At 37.4% G+C, this 17,722-nt stretch overlaps 2 protein-coding genes across 4 annotated transcripts in view; both read left to right on the top strand.

Annotated features, from left to right (window-relative positions):
- The window catches only part of cacna2d4a (calcium channel, voltage-dependent, alpha 2/delta subunit 4a), a gene marked incomplete at its 5' end in the record, with an annotated part of 43,005 nt that extends 37,060 nt beyond the window's left edge, over positions 1-5,945 (top strand). Inside the window, 5 exons of the mRNA XM_081362656.1 lie at positions 41-61; positions 256-373; positions 4,551-4,668; positions 5,001-5,081; positions 5,221-5,945. Coding sequence (XP_081218782.1) covers positions 41-61; positions 256-373; positions 4,551-4,668; positions 5,001-5,081; positions 5,221-5,316 — 434 coding nt within the window. The 3' untranslated portion in view covers positions 5,317-5,945. The remainder of the gene's footprint in view (positions 1-40; positions 62-255; positions 374-4,550; positions 4,669-5,000; positions 5,082-5,220) is intronic.
- A 2,512-nt stretch (positions 5,946-8,457) lies between these two features.
- Positions 8,458-17,480, top strand: stk38l (serine/threonine kinase 38 like). 3 transcript variants are annotated; one of them, XM_081364028.1, is made up of 14 exons: positions 8,458-8,692; positions 9,884-10,023; positions 10,166-10,217; positions 10,500-10,622; positions 11,531-11,614; positions 11,956-12,079; positions 12,242-12,396; positions 12,539-12,641; positions 13,880-13,941; positions 14,015-14,132; positions 14,258-14,381; positions 14,596-14,691; positions 14,858-14,949; positions 16,015-17,480. In XM_081364028.1, exons 2-14 carry the CDS (start codon positions 9,896-9,898, stop codon positions 16,140-16,142), a joined length of 1,389 nt encoding a protein of 462 aa, XP_081220154.1. In that variant the 5' UTR covers positions 8,458-8,692; positions 9,884-9,895; the 3' UTR covers positions 16,143-17,480. The 3 variants fall into 3 exon arrangements, with proteins under 3 accessions (XP_081220154.1, XP_081220153.1, XP_081220155.1); XM_081364027.1 differs by lacking the exon at positions 8,458-8,692 and adding an exon at positions 8,988-9,117 and having other exon boundaries at positions 16,015-17,454; XM_081364029.1 differs by lacking the exon at positions 8,458-8,692 and adding an exon at positions 9,045-9,086 and having other exon boundaries at positions 16,015-17,454.
- The last annotated feature ends 242 nt before the right edge of the window (positions 17,481-17,722 follow it).

Here is a 17,722-nt window from a genome sequence, read left to right as displayed (position 1 = left end):
CTTTAATTCTGTAACCTTCCTTCATCTTGATGTGTCACAGCCAAAGCCTTATTCCATTCAGGTAAGTGCCCTTTCCATCACTGTGTGTGATATTGCTTGTGCTGTGTGTGAAAAAGAGAGAGCAGAGAAAGATTTGGTCATGCTTTCATGTTGTTATTCATGATCAAAAGTGATTTTATAATGAAAGTATCCTAGCTGTTGTTATTTGAGGATAAAAGGACATTGCATTCTTTAATCCATGGGTTTGCTTTGTAGCTGGTAAGAAGTCAAAGGGGGGCAATCTGCAGCCATGTGACACCGAGTATCCCAGCTTCGTCTACGAGCCGTCAATCAAAGAAACCAACAGCCTGATCAAGTGTGGGAGATGTCAAAAGTAAGAACTCACATAGATCATTTGACCAAAGATGGTATTGCAATGCAATTTCTTGTTATTCATACATTAAAATATATATATATTTTTATATGTATATAATTCAAGTCGCATTTGCAAAACGTAAAATTGTAATTACGAGAGCCTTAAGTTGTTCTTAGATTTATAAATACATACTGTAGTTTTCAACCATATGTTTAAAATACAGTATATTCTGTGCTCAGTATATTTAACAGTATATTTTATATATATATAAAAAATAAGTTGTAAGTGTGGAATTATAAAGTCACAATTTCAAGACACAAGAGACGGAGGGCAAACGAAGTCCTATGCTCCCAGTCAGCTCTATGCCTTCCTCTCTATTTGACGCCCTCTAGTGACAAATTATATACTGGAAAATAAGGTTACAGTATAACTAAAAAGTAATGATTTAGTATAGGTCAGATTAAGCATATTGCCAATCTAGACAATTACAGTAATATAAGGTTTGTCTATATTCTTAATGAATATTAGCTGGTTAGTTCAAATGTTTTGAAATTAAATCAATATTCAGGGTAGACTTGACAGGTAGAGTAGAACCTACTGTATTGTTCGTGCCTACTCTAGTATACAAACTAATATGTGTGTGTGTGTGTATATATATATATATATATATATATATTATTAATAATAATAAGCATTCCCTTACTGGGGGGTTAGTAAGGGAATGCTTTTTTTTTTTTTATCCTAGAATCGCCCATGGGATATGCCAAAAATATGAAAGAAAATAACCGTTTTAAAGCATATACCTTTATTTCCAGAATATTTTACTTACTAACTAATTATGGCTAGGAGTATTATAGTCCACATCTTTTTTCATAGTGCTTAAAAAAGTGAATATGGTACATGCATATATTTATCAAACTTCTGTACAAGTTCTCAGTTTACTTGCGTTCTAATTATACAACTATGTTAAAGTCCAACTGAAATCAAAATTGACCCTATTTACTTTGTTAGCGCATATTACTAGTCTTGTGGTTTGAAATTAATCCGTGCAAGTTAATACACAGAAAAAAATTGTTTGCCGTCGTAATCTTTAATCAAAGTCTGAAAAGTTACTTCCGGTCTGGAATGGATGATGACGTAGGTTTGACGGCTTGGTTTGGGCAACGCTTAACCACTCCTCTCAAACCGTTAGTCTGCTATGAGTGAGAGATGGAGAGGAGGAGCGCTAGTAAAACCCTGCCCTCTGTTCAATCAGAGCCCGTCTACGGAGAGCCTACCCACTCCGAGTTTTGGTTGTAGTTCCACCAGAGTTCCACTGGGGGCGATCGTCCATGAGTGCAGAATGAATGGGAGTCTATCTCTATGGAGTCTATGGGGCTAGACGACTAAATGTGTCTCTTTCACCCGATTGCCGTTGAGAAATGTCAGATTTGATTGTAGGTTTTGCAAGTTCAACATGGGTTATAGGTCGAAAGTTGAATGAACGAGTACTTAAGTCCTTTTGATTTCTTACAGGTTGAGTTGTTGTTGCCCATAACACGCTAGCATTCTGCTAATGAACGCTGATTGGTCAGTGAAAGACTGATTACGACCAGAGATACAGCTTGATGGCATTGTGTCATCCGAAGCGGGACCAGAAACAAACAAAACAAAAACTCTTCTAGCACGTGTGTTTACCTGTGTCAGCTGTGTTGTCGATGCCTCGAGAGAAAAGAAAGTGCAGAGCGCGAACGCACCAGAGTGAGTGAAGGATTGCCGTAAAGCAGTATCTCTGGTCGTACGATGTGTATGACGTCATTGACACTTTAAAAAGACTTTTTAAAGCAAATAAGTGACTCTAAAAAAATCGAACACCCAGCAATGTGTAATTTCTTTGCATCTCCTTTCGAATACAACATTCAAATTACTAGACAAAAAATTATATCCTGAGAAAAGTGGATTTTGATGTGTATAGCGCCATAGACCTCCGTTCATTCTGCACTCGTCCTGTGAGCGCCCTCATATGGAATCAGAGTGGAACTGCAACCAGTTCAGAAGCCGGAAGTGTACTGAGAGTGAAACTTCTCGCCTTATTAAACATTCTCTGGTTCAATATTCCTTTTCACTGGGAAATACGTCACAACACTGGATAAAAGTCGTTTGCAACTTCCGGTTCACGCGGACTTTAAGGTGATTTCACTTAAAGGGATAGTTCACTTTGAAATAAAATTTTGGTATGTTTTAGCATACCTCAAGGGCATCCAAGATGTAGGTGTCTTTTTTTCCGCAGTAGTTTCAATTTTGATATTTTTAGGTCAAACCGTTCTTGTCTGTCAGTCATTTCATGTAGGTCTATGGTCACTGTCTCAAAGAGCATGCACAGAGTCCAAATTAAAACAATTCCCTATCGTCCAAATTAAACAATTGCCCATCGTAAGTACACATTGATGGCCTAAGACACGAAACGAGCGGTTTGTGTGAGAAAACGAACAGTATTTATATCGTTTTTACCTCTTATACACAGCCACGTCCAAGTGATCTGAGGGCGTGCGCGCATCCTGGTGTGTGACGTGTACGCAGACTTTTGCATAGATATATACACTAGATGTCGCCTTGTCTACGGCAGTTCATTGGAACGAATGTCTTTAAGGCGGCATCTAGTGTTTTTCCTTGTGCGTTTTTCACGTACGACACCATTGTCAAAATGATCCCCGTTCACACGGATCCACGAAAATGACTTAAAACGCTGTATTATGCTCCCAGGCCAGTAGTTGGTGATGTAACTTTGTAAAGAAAATACGCATGCGCATGACGTCACCGTTTTCACAAATGTGCGTTTTTGTAGTTTATACTTAGGCCCCGTCCACACTACTGCGTTTTCGTTTAGAAACGGAGAATTAAAACGAATACGATCTCCGTCCACACCAGCGTTTTAGCTGCGTATTAGAATTGATCTCCGTCCACATTAAAACGACTGAAAACGCGGATCACGTGACCATTCACCAACACTGGGCATGCGCGTGCCGTGTAAACACAACTTCATTGATAAAATTACCCCACCATGAGCTGGTTCTTCCCGGGTTAACCCAAAACCGACGCTCCATGTACGGTCGATACCCCAGCTGCACACGGGAATTGTCACAGATCGCTCGAATAATAGCTTGCCTCCGGCGCATGTAGGCAGTTATAGCATTGTAAAATGCAGAATTTACTTGGACAACAGCTGCTAGCAAAGATATACGCCATGACTGATGACACTCAATCATAGAGCCGAGCGTGAGCCTCTACTACGTCATCGTTTCTAAAGTCCTCCGTTTTGACCCGTCCACACTAAGGCCCTGTTTACACGAGAACGCTCGCGGGTGAAAACGTGAAAATATTTTATCAGATGTGCCTTTCGTTTAGACGGCGACGGCGTTTTCGGGGCTTAAAAACGCAAAAAAGTGAAACCACCCTCCAGAGTGGAAATCTTAAAAACGCTCCACCGTCGCGTTTCCGTCTAATATAAACAATGGCGTTTTGGGTGCCTGAAAATGGGTTTCAAAGTTCGGTCTCCATGTAAACAACAAAAACGTGAACGTCTGAAGACGATGACGTCATGCACATGCGTATTACGTGTTCAATCTATAGTGTTTCATCGCCATCTAATGGCCTGGCAGCAGAATACAGCGTTTTTTAGTCATATGGTTGTCGTGTAAACATACCCTTAGATAATCATGGTATCGTTTTCAAAAACTTGCACTTTAAAACAAGTTTTCAAAAGATTTCAGTCCCGCAAAATGCTGTTGTCATATAAATGAATGGCCAAAATGCATAAAAAGATTTTACATTTTTAGTTGAAAATGGAGTCCTGTAATTGGCCCCTTAATGACAAAGTAGTAATGATAGACAGGTGCAGGTGATTAGTTGACATTGTAACAAACAAGGGCAACTATGAAAATATAACAATGGAGACAAGGGAATCGGGGACTAAATATACAGGACCTGAATCTTATGTTCAAAAAGACAAGAAAAAAGGATATCAAAACAAGACACAGGGAAATCGTGACACCTCCCTAGGTCATCGAGACTTTTATTTTGATAGCGTCTCATGTAACTTATATCTACATTTTGTGGTTATTAAAATAAGTCTGTTTGCTCTGGATTAATAAAGTTGTTCTGCAATAAGAAAGCCATTACCTAGGCTTGATCTCTTTGTTTCTTTTATTGCACGCAGGGTGTTTGTAATTAATCAGATTCCAGACAGTAACTTGCTGTTGGTGGTGATTCAGGCAGATTGTGACTGTTCTCGGCAGTACGCACCCATCACCATGGAGCCCAAAGAGGTCAAATATATCCTTAAAACCCCAGCTAAATCAGGCTCCCCAGACCACACACTGAGGAGATGAATCACAGTTTTGAATGAGATCAGTTTAGTCACTTAAAGGTGCAAACAGTAAATTTACTTCATTAGAAAGGACAAATTTCACTCAAATTTCTGGGTGCACCTTTAAGTAAATCAGATTAAATTTATGTTCAAACATTTTATAAACAAGCAACTGTATAACAAAGTATATTCTATTTAAATATATATATATATTTGTGAAATGAATTGGGATCTGCTATAACAATGCTTTGTTTTTATTCTTGCTTTTTCTTCATTTTTTTTCTTAACCGCTGAGCACACAATGCCTCAGTCAAATGTGACCGCATGAGATCTCAGAAGATACGAAGAAGGCCTGAGTCTTGTCATGCTTACCACCCTCAAGTAAACACACACATACTAGACGGCTCTCAGACATGCATTGCAAGACTGCCTTCTGATTACAATCTGTCTACCTACAAAATAAAATTTTCAGATATTAAGAAATCTCTGATACATATTCTGTGTATCTTGTCTGTTTTAGGAAAATGCCAAGGACTGCGGAGGGGCTGTGGCAATCAGCCTGTCCATCATGCTGTTTCTAGCCTGTTTATCAGTGTCTGCACTCATCCATCGATGACAGAGGGCCTGTTAAATGCCCACGAGAGTCACCCATAGTGCACACACTCAACACAGCATGTTTTAATTAGCAATAATATGAGTTTAACCTAGAACACACCATTTTTCTACAGTGAAAAGTCTTTAATATCAAGTGTACTGTATGTAGCCTTACTCATTATATTTGACAAATTTGTAGATTTTTTTTAAACAGTGCTGGGATTTTATGTCTTTGTCTGGACCAAAATGAGACCCACACAAGGATGAACAGAAGCCATGCTTCATTGAACTATGACATTAGAGAAGGGAATTTGTGGCCAGTAGCTGACTGTAAGTGACTGTCTCTAGCCTATATGAAGCAGGAGAAAAGTGTTGTGTGTGTGTGTGTGTGTGTGTGTGTGTGTGTGTGTGTGTGTGTGTGTGTGTGTGTGTTGAGAGAGAGAAAACAAGAATATTTAACATTGCTTTTTACAGCTGTCTATGTCACCAGAGGACTAATACATTATATGAAAATGTCTCTCAGAGGATGTTTCAGGAAGATGTGTTGTATTTATAACTTTGTTTTTTGGTTGTCTGTTCTGCAACTTGCACAATGTGTCAATTATAATAACTATGCATTATTAAAGGTACAATATGTAAGAATTTTAAATCAAAATATCCAAAAATATATTTCTTTCAATTATGTACTTACATTATCCTAAATGTTTCCAAGAATTTGAAAATTCAAAGAAATTCAGAATTTTAAATAGTGGCCGTCCCTTGTCACTTGTCGCCTGTCAATGACATAATACCCGTGTTATCCCTGGTTTCCGCTTGAACTGCCATAGTAACCATGGTGACAGATGTGGACAACTGCTTAATGTTTAGTGGCATAATGTTCAAACATTATGGACCATGGCAAGCAGACTTTGGGACAAAGGGAGAACCAAAAGGAGGAACTATCGGCGTGGCGTTTTCGAGATGCGTCTCCATCCGCGACAAACTTCGGCTTGACAGAGACGCCGCTCTTGCATACTTTATTAGACAGGTGAGCAAATGTACATACAACTAATCAATGTTATATAGCTCGACATGATGAAGTGTTAGAATATGATTAGTATGTTATTCTGATGTTGATCTAGCTTACTGCTAGTCTCAAATAGCCAACAAACTAACACATACAATAACATAGCTTTCAACACACTCAAATGAAGTGTCAAACTTTCAAATAAACTGACTTGTGTGAGTATTTTTCAGCACTTGCGTGTAACCTTAGTTCGGTAGAATGAAATGTCCTTATTCCTTTATATCCGCGGGACTCGCGTGTGGCGCTGATATCTGTCTCTCATTAGCAATCGCGACCTGTTTCATACCACAGTCATGTTAAAAAACATTAATGTTTTCACTCATCCATAAACATTATTAGATCCATCAGCATGACGGCAAGTTCCATAATTCCGCTTATGCGTCATCAACCTACGCCTTTGTTATTGTAAGAGGTTAGCGACCCCTAGCGGTGAAAAATATTACATATTGTAGCTTTAATTCAACAGAGCTTTATCGTCATTATTGGTCATTATAAACCTCAGTCAGATTAAATTACAAAAATGTGTCATGTTTACTTTCTTACATTAAAAATCTTTTAGTGTGTGTTTTCGCTCAAGTATAAATTAACAAGAAATATTTTTTTTAAGTGTGTATGTGGGTTGTTTTTTTCAAATGTAACTGTTAACTGTGAATATTGCATTTCAGGAATCCCATGTATCTTATTGTACACTCAAAACTTAATTTTGAAATGTTTTTGAGTTAAAAGATGAACACCAGCAGTCTATGCTGTCTACACACACACACACACACACACACACATATATATACTGTATATATATATATATATAGAATATATATATATATATATATATATATATTCTAAACTTTTGAATGGTAATGCATCACATTTTCTTAATATTGAGAGTAATAAGAAATGATTTTTGAGCACCAATTCAGCATATTACAATCACTATTCATTTTCAATAATATTTTACAATAATACTGTTTGTTCTGTATTTTTCACTAAATAAATGCAACCTTGGTGAGCATAAAAGATGTCTTTACTATTTACAATTTCAAATAATGGTTTTCTATTTTAATATACTTTAAAATATAATTTATTCCTGTGATGAAAAACTTAATTTTCAGCATCATTACTTCAGTCTTCAGTGTCACATGACCCTCCAGAAATAATCATTCTAATATGCTGATTAATTATCAATGTTGGAAACAGTTGTACAGTTGCTTAATATTTTTTAGAACCTATAATACTTTTTTCAGGATTCATTGATGAATGGCATTTATTCAAAATAGAAATAGAATATAAATCTTTAGTGTCACTTTTTATCAATTTATCACATCCTTGCTGAATAAAAGTATTAATTTCTTTCAAAAAAACAAAGAAAGAAAAAAATTACTGATCCCAAACTTTTGAACGGTAGCATATTGTTACAAAAGATTTTTATTTTAAATAAATGCTGTTCTTTTTCAAATTTTTATTCATCAAAGAATCATGAAAAAAGTATCATGGTTATAAAAATAAAATAAAAATGTAAATAATATTTTATTATAATAAAATTGCAGCACAAGAGTTTCCAACATTGATGATAAATCAGCATATTGGGATGATTTCTGAAGGATCATGTGACACTGAAGACTGGAGTAATGATGCTGACAATTCTGCTTTGCATCACAGAAATAAATTATATTTTAAAATATATTAAAATATAAAACCATTATTTTAAATTGTAATAATATTGTGAAATATTACTGTTTTTGCTGTATTTTTTTAATCAAATTAATTCAGGCTTGATGAGCATAAGAGACTTCTAAAACATTATATTATGCTTTATTTTGGAAAATTATATTCAAAAACATTAAAAATAGTATTTTTCCAAACTTTTGACCAGTAAGCCTTCATATATTATATTATAATGGAGAATAATAATGGAGAATAATAGAAATTGGCAAAATAGCCCATATAGTAAACCATTTAGACAAAGCACACATCGTTTTGCTTGGTCTAAATGGCTTACTACCTGGGCTATTTTGTCATTTTTCTATAATTTCCATTATTCTATTGTGTGTTATCGTCTTTTTTGTCAACTTTTATTCTGGAAAATTGTCATGGGCCGTCAGGGACTCTTGATTTGTCAGCGTGAGCGCGTGCGGGGAGGAGGATCATGATCATCAGAGTCAGCGCAGCAGCAGCTCAACAAACATCAGCCTGAATAATAGAGAATAAACATGAGCGATCACTGAGCGACTCTGCTTTGCCTTGTCAACGGACGGCCATTCAGTTCGCTTTATTTTATCCTTATTTTGATCCCCGGGTGTCCGGCAAACTGTCTAATCTGGAGGAGGACGGGGAGGTGAGAATTTACAAATATGATGGTGGAAATAAATCACAGTGGTGGTGGTGTTCTAAATCATCAGCTTTATGCAAACTGATGCTCATAATACATGATACAGAAGCAGATGTTATATGTGATAATCGCAATGCTTTGTTTGTATATATCACCTGTCCATTACGATGTTGTGTGTTTTTGATAGACAAGGTATATTGAAAAATGCAGTCTTCATTGAATACGGCCATCTATGTGGTGCATCCGCGTCAATGTATGTGTTTTATCAACCTGTCAAACTGCATGTCACGTTCGCAAGGTCACGCACGCAGACGCGAGGCCGCGCGCGCTCAAATCAAGTTCTCGTTTACCCCACAATGGCCCGTATTCATTTAAACAGCACTGACCGCAGCATGAGCAGGTGCAGTAACGTCCTCCTCAGTCCCGAACGGGTAAATGTAACAAACAAACAATGCTTAGACATCGATAATGCTAATTAAACATAATCACTAGAGCGATTCGGTTTTTAGGCACGAGGCTGCAATTATTTGAGCTTCAGAACAACAACACTTTTGTTTGCGTGATATTGCTTACACATACAGTTTCATAAACAAGCAATTAATATCGAATATCTCACGTCTCAGGCAAAAACTGGTCAGTTGGTTGCTATAATTCTTCTGTCAACAAAAAATAGTTCAAAAGAAGCCAAACCATCAAGTTGTTGTGCGTGTATCCGCACAGCAACGCGCACAGACTGAACGCCGGTCTGGAATATAGATTTCCTCACAAACTCCACTCCGGGTTTTTCAATTGTCGTACTAATGTGAGAAACCCATTCGTAGCGATGACGAACGAGCCTCTATTTTAATTTAACCCAGTGTTATTTTGTAATTGCGATATAAATCAGATTAAATAACCCTTATGTACGAAATTATATTGTTAAAATGTTCAAAAATGTAAAATGAATCTTTTGGCTATATTTGTTTATTGTTGGTCATGGTGGTGGTGCTGTGACTATAATGATGATGATAATTATTAATAATTACATTATGATCTACAAAATAATATAATTCACAATGCGTCAATTTACTATTGTTGTAATTATTAAAATATTTCATAGACAAACATGTGTTTTGTTCATAAGTAGGGCTTTTTGGTGGAGGTTGCATTCATTTGTATTCCGAGAACTCTGCTTTGCAAATGATTTTCCTGTTGCAGACCAGCGTGGCCATGACGGGAGGCATGGCGGCGCCCCTCCCCATGAGCAACCATACACGTGAGAGAGTCACCGTGGCCAAACTCACGCTGGAGCACTTCTACAGCACCCTGCTCACCCAGCATGAGGAGCGGGAGATGAGGTAACCATGGCAACAGCGACCCACTACACCTGCTTCCTCCAGCCATATCACTCAACGTATCAATTCAATCAAGTGTTATTTGATTAGAATAAATCTAGTTTGTTGTGACTGGTCATAATGCAGTTGTTCTCCCCCGTTTCAGGCAGAAGAAGCTGGAGAATTTGATGGATGAGGAGGGTTTACCCGATGAGGAGGTGAGATGCCCTCAGAGAATCTATCTATGCTGACCGTAGAGCTACTTCACATTATTCTGGTTATATTCCGAATGACTTTCTGAGTTAATAATCACAGAAGTGTCAACAAAGCAAAAACTGGTTTTGCTTATCTGCGAAGTGGTTTGAATAGGACTCAGACTGTTTGCTTAGTGCTTAGTTACCCTGCTTTGAGTACGCCGGATAGATTTAATGTATGACTAACACCAAAAGAGTATTCAATATATTTGGCTTAGTAGTGTCTGCTTTTTTTTTTTGTCGTAGAAGAGCATGAGGCGCTCTCTGCACGCTCGTAAGGAGACGGAGTTTCTGCGTCTCAAAAGGACCCGCCTTGGTCTTGATGACTTTGAGTCCCTCAAAGTGATTGGGAGAGGAGCGTTTGGAGAGGTGTGTCCATTGCTGTGTTCCAAACTTTGACGTGTACCGTCTTCTCAGGCAACATCCTAGCCGAAATGACTGATATGAAACGCTCCTCATAAGCAAGCCACATACTGTAACTAGCTCTCTTCATGTGAAGTAGAGACTCGACTCACAGTTGAGCCCATTAGAGTTTGGTGTTAAACATAGACCTGTTTTATATGGATTTTTCAGTATTCTATGAAATATATGTATAGTTATAATCTTTCTCTCAACTTGTCCGCCATATTGGATGAATCTGAGCTTGTGCAATGCGTTCTGGGATTTCCTTTTCCATAAAGTACAATGATAAACTGCCTTAGAAAATGAGGCATCATAATGTTGATCCCTACTTTTAGGAGCACACCTATAATGCCCTAAAATGTTGTCTAGTTAGGCAGCTCTTTAAAATTTGAAACAGAGCCATTGTGTGTTTGTACCAGTGTTAAGTATTATATATATACTATTTTAGTGTTTATTAATAGTTTGAATTAGCCTATATTTTTATTATTTCATTTTTCATTTTAATTTGTTAAATTTCTTATCATTTTATTATTTTTGTTTAATATTTCTACATTTTAATTTATTTTTATTTCAGTATTTTTAGTACTTAAACTTCTTTCAGTTAATTGCCAGGGCAAAATTTCTAAATGTTTGTTTAAAGTTTTTCATTCAATATTTATATTTTATTTCAACTTTATTTCAATTAACAAAAATGTTTTTAATAGTGTCAGTTAACAAAACACTTTTTTTTAGTAATCATCCTCATCGACTTCTTTGTTTTTCCAGAATTTTCAATTCAAATCACTAAAATTCAATTTAATCACTATGAAGTAAAGTTAAACTTACATTTCACTGAAAATCCCAACGGTTCTCCAAAAATGTTGTGTTGTATTCAGGTGCGCCTGGTTCAGAAAAAGGACACTGGTCACATTTATGCTATGAAGATCCTCAGGAAAGCAGACATGTTAGAGAAAGAGCAGGTATGGACAATCGATTCCATTTAAAGCTGCAGTAAGCGATTTCTGCGAAACCAAAACAAATACGCACCTACCCAAAAGGATCACTCCCCTATCCTGACAGCTCCACCCCCAAATTCACAAACACGCTATGCAACACAGGCACCTCCTCCCTAATGACTGGACACGCCCCTTACAGCTGATTGGATACAAGTGCGTTTTGGTGCTCGGTCCAATCCAATTTTAACAACGTTTCTCAGAAATAGCTTACTGCAGCTTTAATTCAGCAATCTCCGACAGTCACCTCTCTGCCATACCGATCCACTGATTACATCTCTCCTCACCTGTATGTCTCCCTGCGGCAGGTGGCTCATATCCGGGCCGAGAGAGATATCCTGGTGGAGGCTGATGGCGCCTGGGTAGTTAAGATGTTCTACAGCTTTCAAGATAAACGTAATCTGTATCTCATCATGGAGTTTCTGCCTGGAGGTGAGGACAGATGTACAACATGTCACATGTGCTTTACTGATGTAACAGTGAGAGATTTAGAACTGGAAAAGTACTAACAACAGTCTGCTCATAGCAGCACCATGGAAAGTCCTATTTTTAGAGCAGCTGCCCAGAGGCTGTAACTCTTGAGTGTGTGTTCAGGAGATATGATGACTCTGCTGATGAAGAAAGACACACTATCGGAAGAAGCTACGCAGTTTTATATCGCAGAGACGGTTCTGGCCATCGACTCCATTCACCAGCTGGGCTTCATTCACAGAGACATCAAACCTGACAACTTGCTGCTTGACTCCCGGGTGGGAATTCCTCTTTATCTCTCTTATTTACTCACACACAAACAAAATAACATCTTAAACTGAAATGAGTGGGTTTCTGGAAGGGTATTGTACTCTATGAAACTGAACACCTCATAACAGACTGTGTCTTCATGACTTGTAGGGTCATGTCAAGCTGTCTGACTTTGGCCTCTGCACAGGCTTGAAGAAGGCCCATCGGACTGAATTTTATCGAAACCTCACGCACAACCCTCCCAGTGACTTCTGTGAGTAACCAACATACGTACACAAATTACACAGAGAAACGGTACTGAAATTTTCTAATCTTTTACTATATAAAAGTCATATCATAAGAAATCAATTTACCTTGACTATTAAAGCATACTACAACCGAGTGGTTCGCATACAGGGAACCAGGACTCACTTGGGGTGCCTGAAAATCATTTAAAATAAGACAAAACAAGTAAATATCTAGATAGTTCTTATTTCATTTTAATTTATTTTATATATTTTTTTGTCTTTGATTCCCACAGTCTTGGAAAACCTAAATATTTGAGGAAGCTTTATTTTATACATGTCATTTTCAGACCTGGAAAAGTCAAGAACATTAATAAAATCTTAATTCCATGGGGATTTTATACATGTATCTAATTAAGCTCTAAAATATTTGATTAGGTAGAAATTGTGAGTTAAAATATTTAAAAACAAATATTTATCCAGTAAATCACAAACAATTGGAAAAGTCATAGGGCCTTCAAAAACTGTTGTAAACAGTGGAGGGCATTGAGTTAAGAACCACTACTGCAACTTTCTCCTCAATTTAAAAAGACCATTTATAGATGATGCCTATTCAATACTCAGAAATCTTTTCTTCTCAGTGATAGTGAGGTAATAGAAATAGGATAGACTAATTACCAACAGAGTCCCTTATCATTCCAGTCTTACTTTGACACAAAATAGCAAAATAACATGTTTCCATCCACCTATTTTTATGCACATTTTGGGATGTCACATAAAAAAAAACACTCTGGAAACGCCAAGATACGCATAAATTCTAAAAATGTGCATAAATACATGTTTTTTCTGATTAGAAGACATGCACTAACTACGATGGAAACAAAATAGTTTAATCCCTTTACCGAGTAAATCCCTCGATGTGTAACAAAAAAACTCTTTGTGACTTTACACCAGGCATCGTTATCATGACAGCGTTAATTCTGTTTTGTCTGAGGCTCTGAGACTCAAATAATTTACAATGTAGGAAAAAAGAGCCACAGTGGCTTCCCTGATTGCAGCAACTTCCATCTTTATATTTTCCTTGGAAATTGCTGTTTTGTTCTCTTGAACACAAGGGAGGAACGCTGCTTTATTCGCAAATGTTTTATGCGCTTTGTGCACAAGTTAAATTTTCAACTTTGGATGGAAACATGATGTTATAAGTAGACCTGAAGGGATAAAAAAGTATGAAAATTAACTGTATTTGCTCTGCTTCAACCTCCTTTAGCCTTCCAAAACATGAATTCAAAACGGAAAGCAGAAACATGGAAGAAGAACCGAAGACAGCTGGTAAGAGAGTGTCTTTGTGTTACAGAACAGAAAATTCCTGATAGTATCAATGGCTCATTCCTCTCATATACAGGCATATTCAACCGTCGGGACGCCGGACTATATCGCCCCTGAGGTCTTCTTGCAGACGGGCTACAACAAGCTGTGTGACTGGTGGTCTCTTGGAGTGATAATGTATGAGATGTTGATAGGTTAGTATCTTCAAAACACTAAGTGAACGTGTTCAGATCAGGCCAGTCATCGCTTTCTGTAAAAGCCTTTTACTGTAGCCTTTTCCTGCGCTGAAACAGGTGTTTGTTTTGTTTTCCTGTTCCAGGCTACCCACCCTTCTGTTCTGAGACGCCACAGGAAACCTACAGGAAGGTCATGAACTGGCGAGAAACGCTAATTTTCCCTCCAGAAGTCCCCATTTCAGAGAGAGCCAAGGACTTGATCCTTAGGTCAGAAACATTACTGTATCTGTTACACAAACCAAATAGGAGAAAGCAGCAGTCGATTTACTGTACAATTCGAAAAACAAAACGCCACTGAACTTTTGAGGTTAAAATGATTGTTTCCTTCAAGTAAAGAGTGCCACCGCTTTCAAAAATGAGCTTGTCATTACTTGAGATCATTTGAAATTTGATCTGACAAAACTGTTTGATATGTTTTCAGGTATTGCACAGATGCAGAAAACAGGGTTGGATCAGGAAGTGTGGATGAAATCAAATCTCACCTTTTCTTTGAGTCCGTGGACTGGGAGCATATCAGGTACAACTGCACACACACTTTTCTGCGTTCTTTACGTCATCAGAGTGTCGTCTAGAACGGCAAAAGCACTCAAAATGTTAATGTAATCAAGCTTTTTGTGCGTACGATCATAGAGAACCACTGTTTGAAGTTGATAACTAAAATTTAACTGTTTCACTGCTCACAGAGAGAGACCTGCTGCTATTTCCATTGACATCAAGAGCATTGATGATACATCCAACTTTGACGACTTTCCAGAGTCAGATATTCTACAGCCAGGTACCGTAAACCATTTTTGATAAGTTAAAATTTACAGACATACTGAACATTATCAGAAATTGTTTTGAATTGGCATTGAAATTGTGCCTCTCCACAAATGTAAGACCTGTTCACAGCCAGAACAATCATAAAGTAACTATATTATATAGTTCAGTGCTCAAAGTGGGCCGGTACGCAATCTTTAGCATACACATGTTTCAAAGCATCAGTTGTTAGGGTGATTAGTAATGGCATCACACTACCCAGGGGGCACTACGTGAATTTACCTCTCATCTCGACAAATCACGTGATTGCAAGCAGAGTCGGTCCACCCAATCGGAAGTTCTCTTTTATGATACTAATTTGAATAACCTGAATGAATGACATTGACACCTAATGTAGAGGCTAGTCGTGCAAGGAATTCCGTATTACTATCATACAGTTCTGCGATTACTATTCTAGCCTGGCTTCTGAAGGGGACCAAAAGGACGTGTGAGTCAGACACAGAACTTCAACCAGAGAAAATAACTTAAGACGTCGTCCGTGAGCAGAAAACTAAGCTAACCAGCGGTACTAATGAGAAGTCTGCTGTAGCAGCAGCACAAACACCTGAAGCAGCAGCAAAAGTTAATGCTACTACCACAGGCAATGATGATGTTAACAATAACGTCAGTAACCATGAGTGGCCCGACTGTTGGTCAAGAGATCAAATTATGTATTTTTGCTCCCAGAACAACTGGCTGATTTTCAAAGACCATAAGCTTGGCTCTAAAATATGTATACTTTATGTATAAAATATATTTCATGTATAAAACATTTCAAATGTGATAATGATTTGCATTTTCCAGCCAGTGCTCAAGAGAGTACAGACACTTTTTTTTTCTACTTCAAGCACTCATTTACTTTTCTAATAAGATGACTATAAGGATAGCTTTATTAGCATCCACACCACTCTGTTTATCAGTGCACACTACAGTTATGTTGTCTGCCGCTTTAAATGCTTTAAAATCAGAGCTCTTTAATTTTATAAATGCATTTCATGTCTCTATTGGTTGTTCTGACTATCCTCTTCACCAATCATTTCAGTGACAAATGTAACAGAACCAGACTTCAAGTCCAAGGACTGGGTTTTCCTCAACTACACCTACAAACGCTTCGAGGGACTGACACAGCGTGGCACCATCCCCACTTACATGAAGGCGGGCAAGGCGTGAAACTGGAACAGATGGTCTGGAAGAGAAGGATTAGAATGTAAATGACAATTCATATGCAGATATCTGCAGATGAAAAGCTTATGCACTGCCGCTTTGTGCTACACATTAGACCTGTTCTCAGAGGAGTCCCTGGTGACGATAAAAATGAAAATGGAAAAAAAAAAGAAGCATACTTATATGGCCAAACATATGGAGAGAATATCTTGTCCTGCTGCTCTGCTAAAAGGAGACAAAAAGGTTGTCCAAAATGCTCTTCAACACTGGATCAAACAGGGTCGCAGATTTAAAAAAAGGGAAGCATACACATCACTGAAGCCTTATGTTCAGAAAATATAGGATGTTTTAACCTCAAACCTCTTAGGTGACAAAATTGCAATAAAGTTGATTTCTCTCAGTCACTTTTTAGCTTCTTTCCCCCAGGAAGTTGAGAATCTATTTAGACCCAAATGAGATGCACATTGTTAGACATACTGTATACACTGTATAATATAGTTAACTACCTGATGCTGAATATTTCCCAGAAGTGTATTTGTGCAGTTGTTTTGTTGTATGATTGCAACCTGCCTAGAAGAAACTTGATGAGGAGATGAACTTGAACGGGTTTATGTCAGTGCCAGTGAGCAGCCAGTCCTCCTCTTCCTGTTCCTGAACATTTCATCCACCCAAAGTCATGTAGTTGATTCAGTTTTGTTTGAGTGTGAGCATTGTTCACCTATGCAACCATTTTTGTTGTAACTCATGCAAGATGTAGCTTCAATCAGTGGTTTTTAAGGGAAGATCAATCATGATAAAAACGTGCCCTCCCAAGTTTTACAAATCTACAGGGTTTAAAAGGATAAAAGTAATTGCTAATTTGCAAGATTTTAGCATATTGTCTGCAAAATTAACATGAACAAAACTTTAACCAAATAACAAGTACATGATGGTCAGTAAAGAACACAAACTGCCAGTGTATGTTGTGTTTAAAGATTACAAGTTTTAGTGAAGTTTTTGCGTTATCATTTACAGAGTTAAAGACATCTCAGCCAGTAACATCATACAGCACTCGAATAATATGTTCATCCAAATTTAAGCATTTCTTACTAGCTGTCTTAGTTGTTGAAGATATTTAGTGTCTTGACATCTGCTGTTGTGCATGACTACAAATGACTGGCCTAATAGAAAGACTGAAGAGAGAGCAAATGCTGTAGCTTACGTGTAAAAGATTGGTGCTGTTTTTTTATTATTATTTAATATATTCACTTATGTTAATTTGTTGTTTGTTGAATGGTGTAAAAAATGTAAAAGCAAGAAATAAATGTAAAAAATGTGGAAAGACTTCACGACTGAAAATCGATGGATGTCAAGCGCCCTCTAGTGGTGATTTTTATAACTACAACACAACGGGATTTTTCCCCAAAAAAGTTTACTCAATGCTACTTTCAAAGGCTCTTTGAAAACGCAAATGATTATTATGTTTATATATATTATATGCAATCATATAAATGATCGATAGTTTGACAAATGAACGTATATTAATACTTTATATGATAATACATCATGTTGCACGATGAGTGTGATTTCTTATTGGCTCCGCAGTG

This window comes from Scardinius erythrophthalmus (assembly GCF_964197995.2).
Source record: "Scardinius erythrophthalmus genome assembly, chromosome: 4".
Taxonomy (NCBI): Eukaryota; Metazoa; Chordata; class Actinopteri; order Cypriniformes; family Leuciscidae; genus Scardinius; species Scardinius erythrophthalmus.
This window is presented reverse-complemented; position numbering and strand designations above follow the sequence as displayed.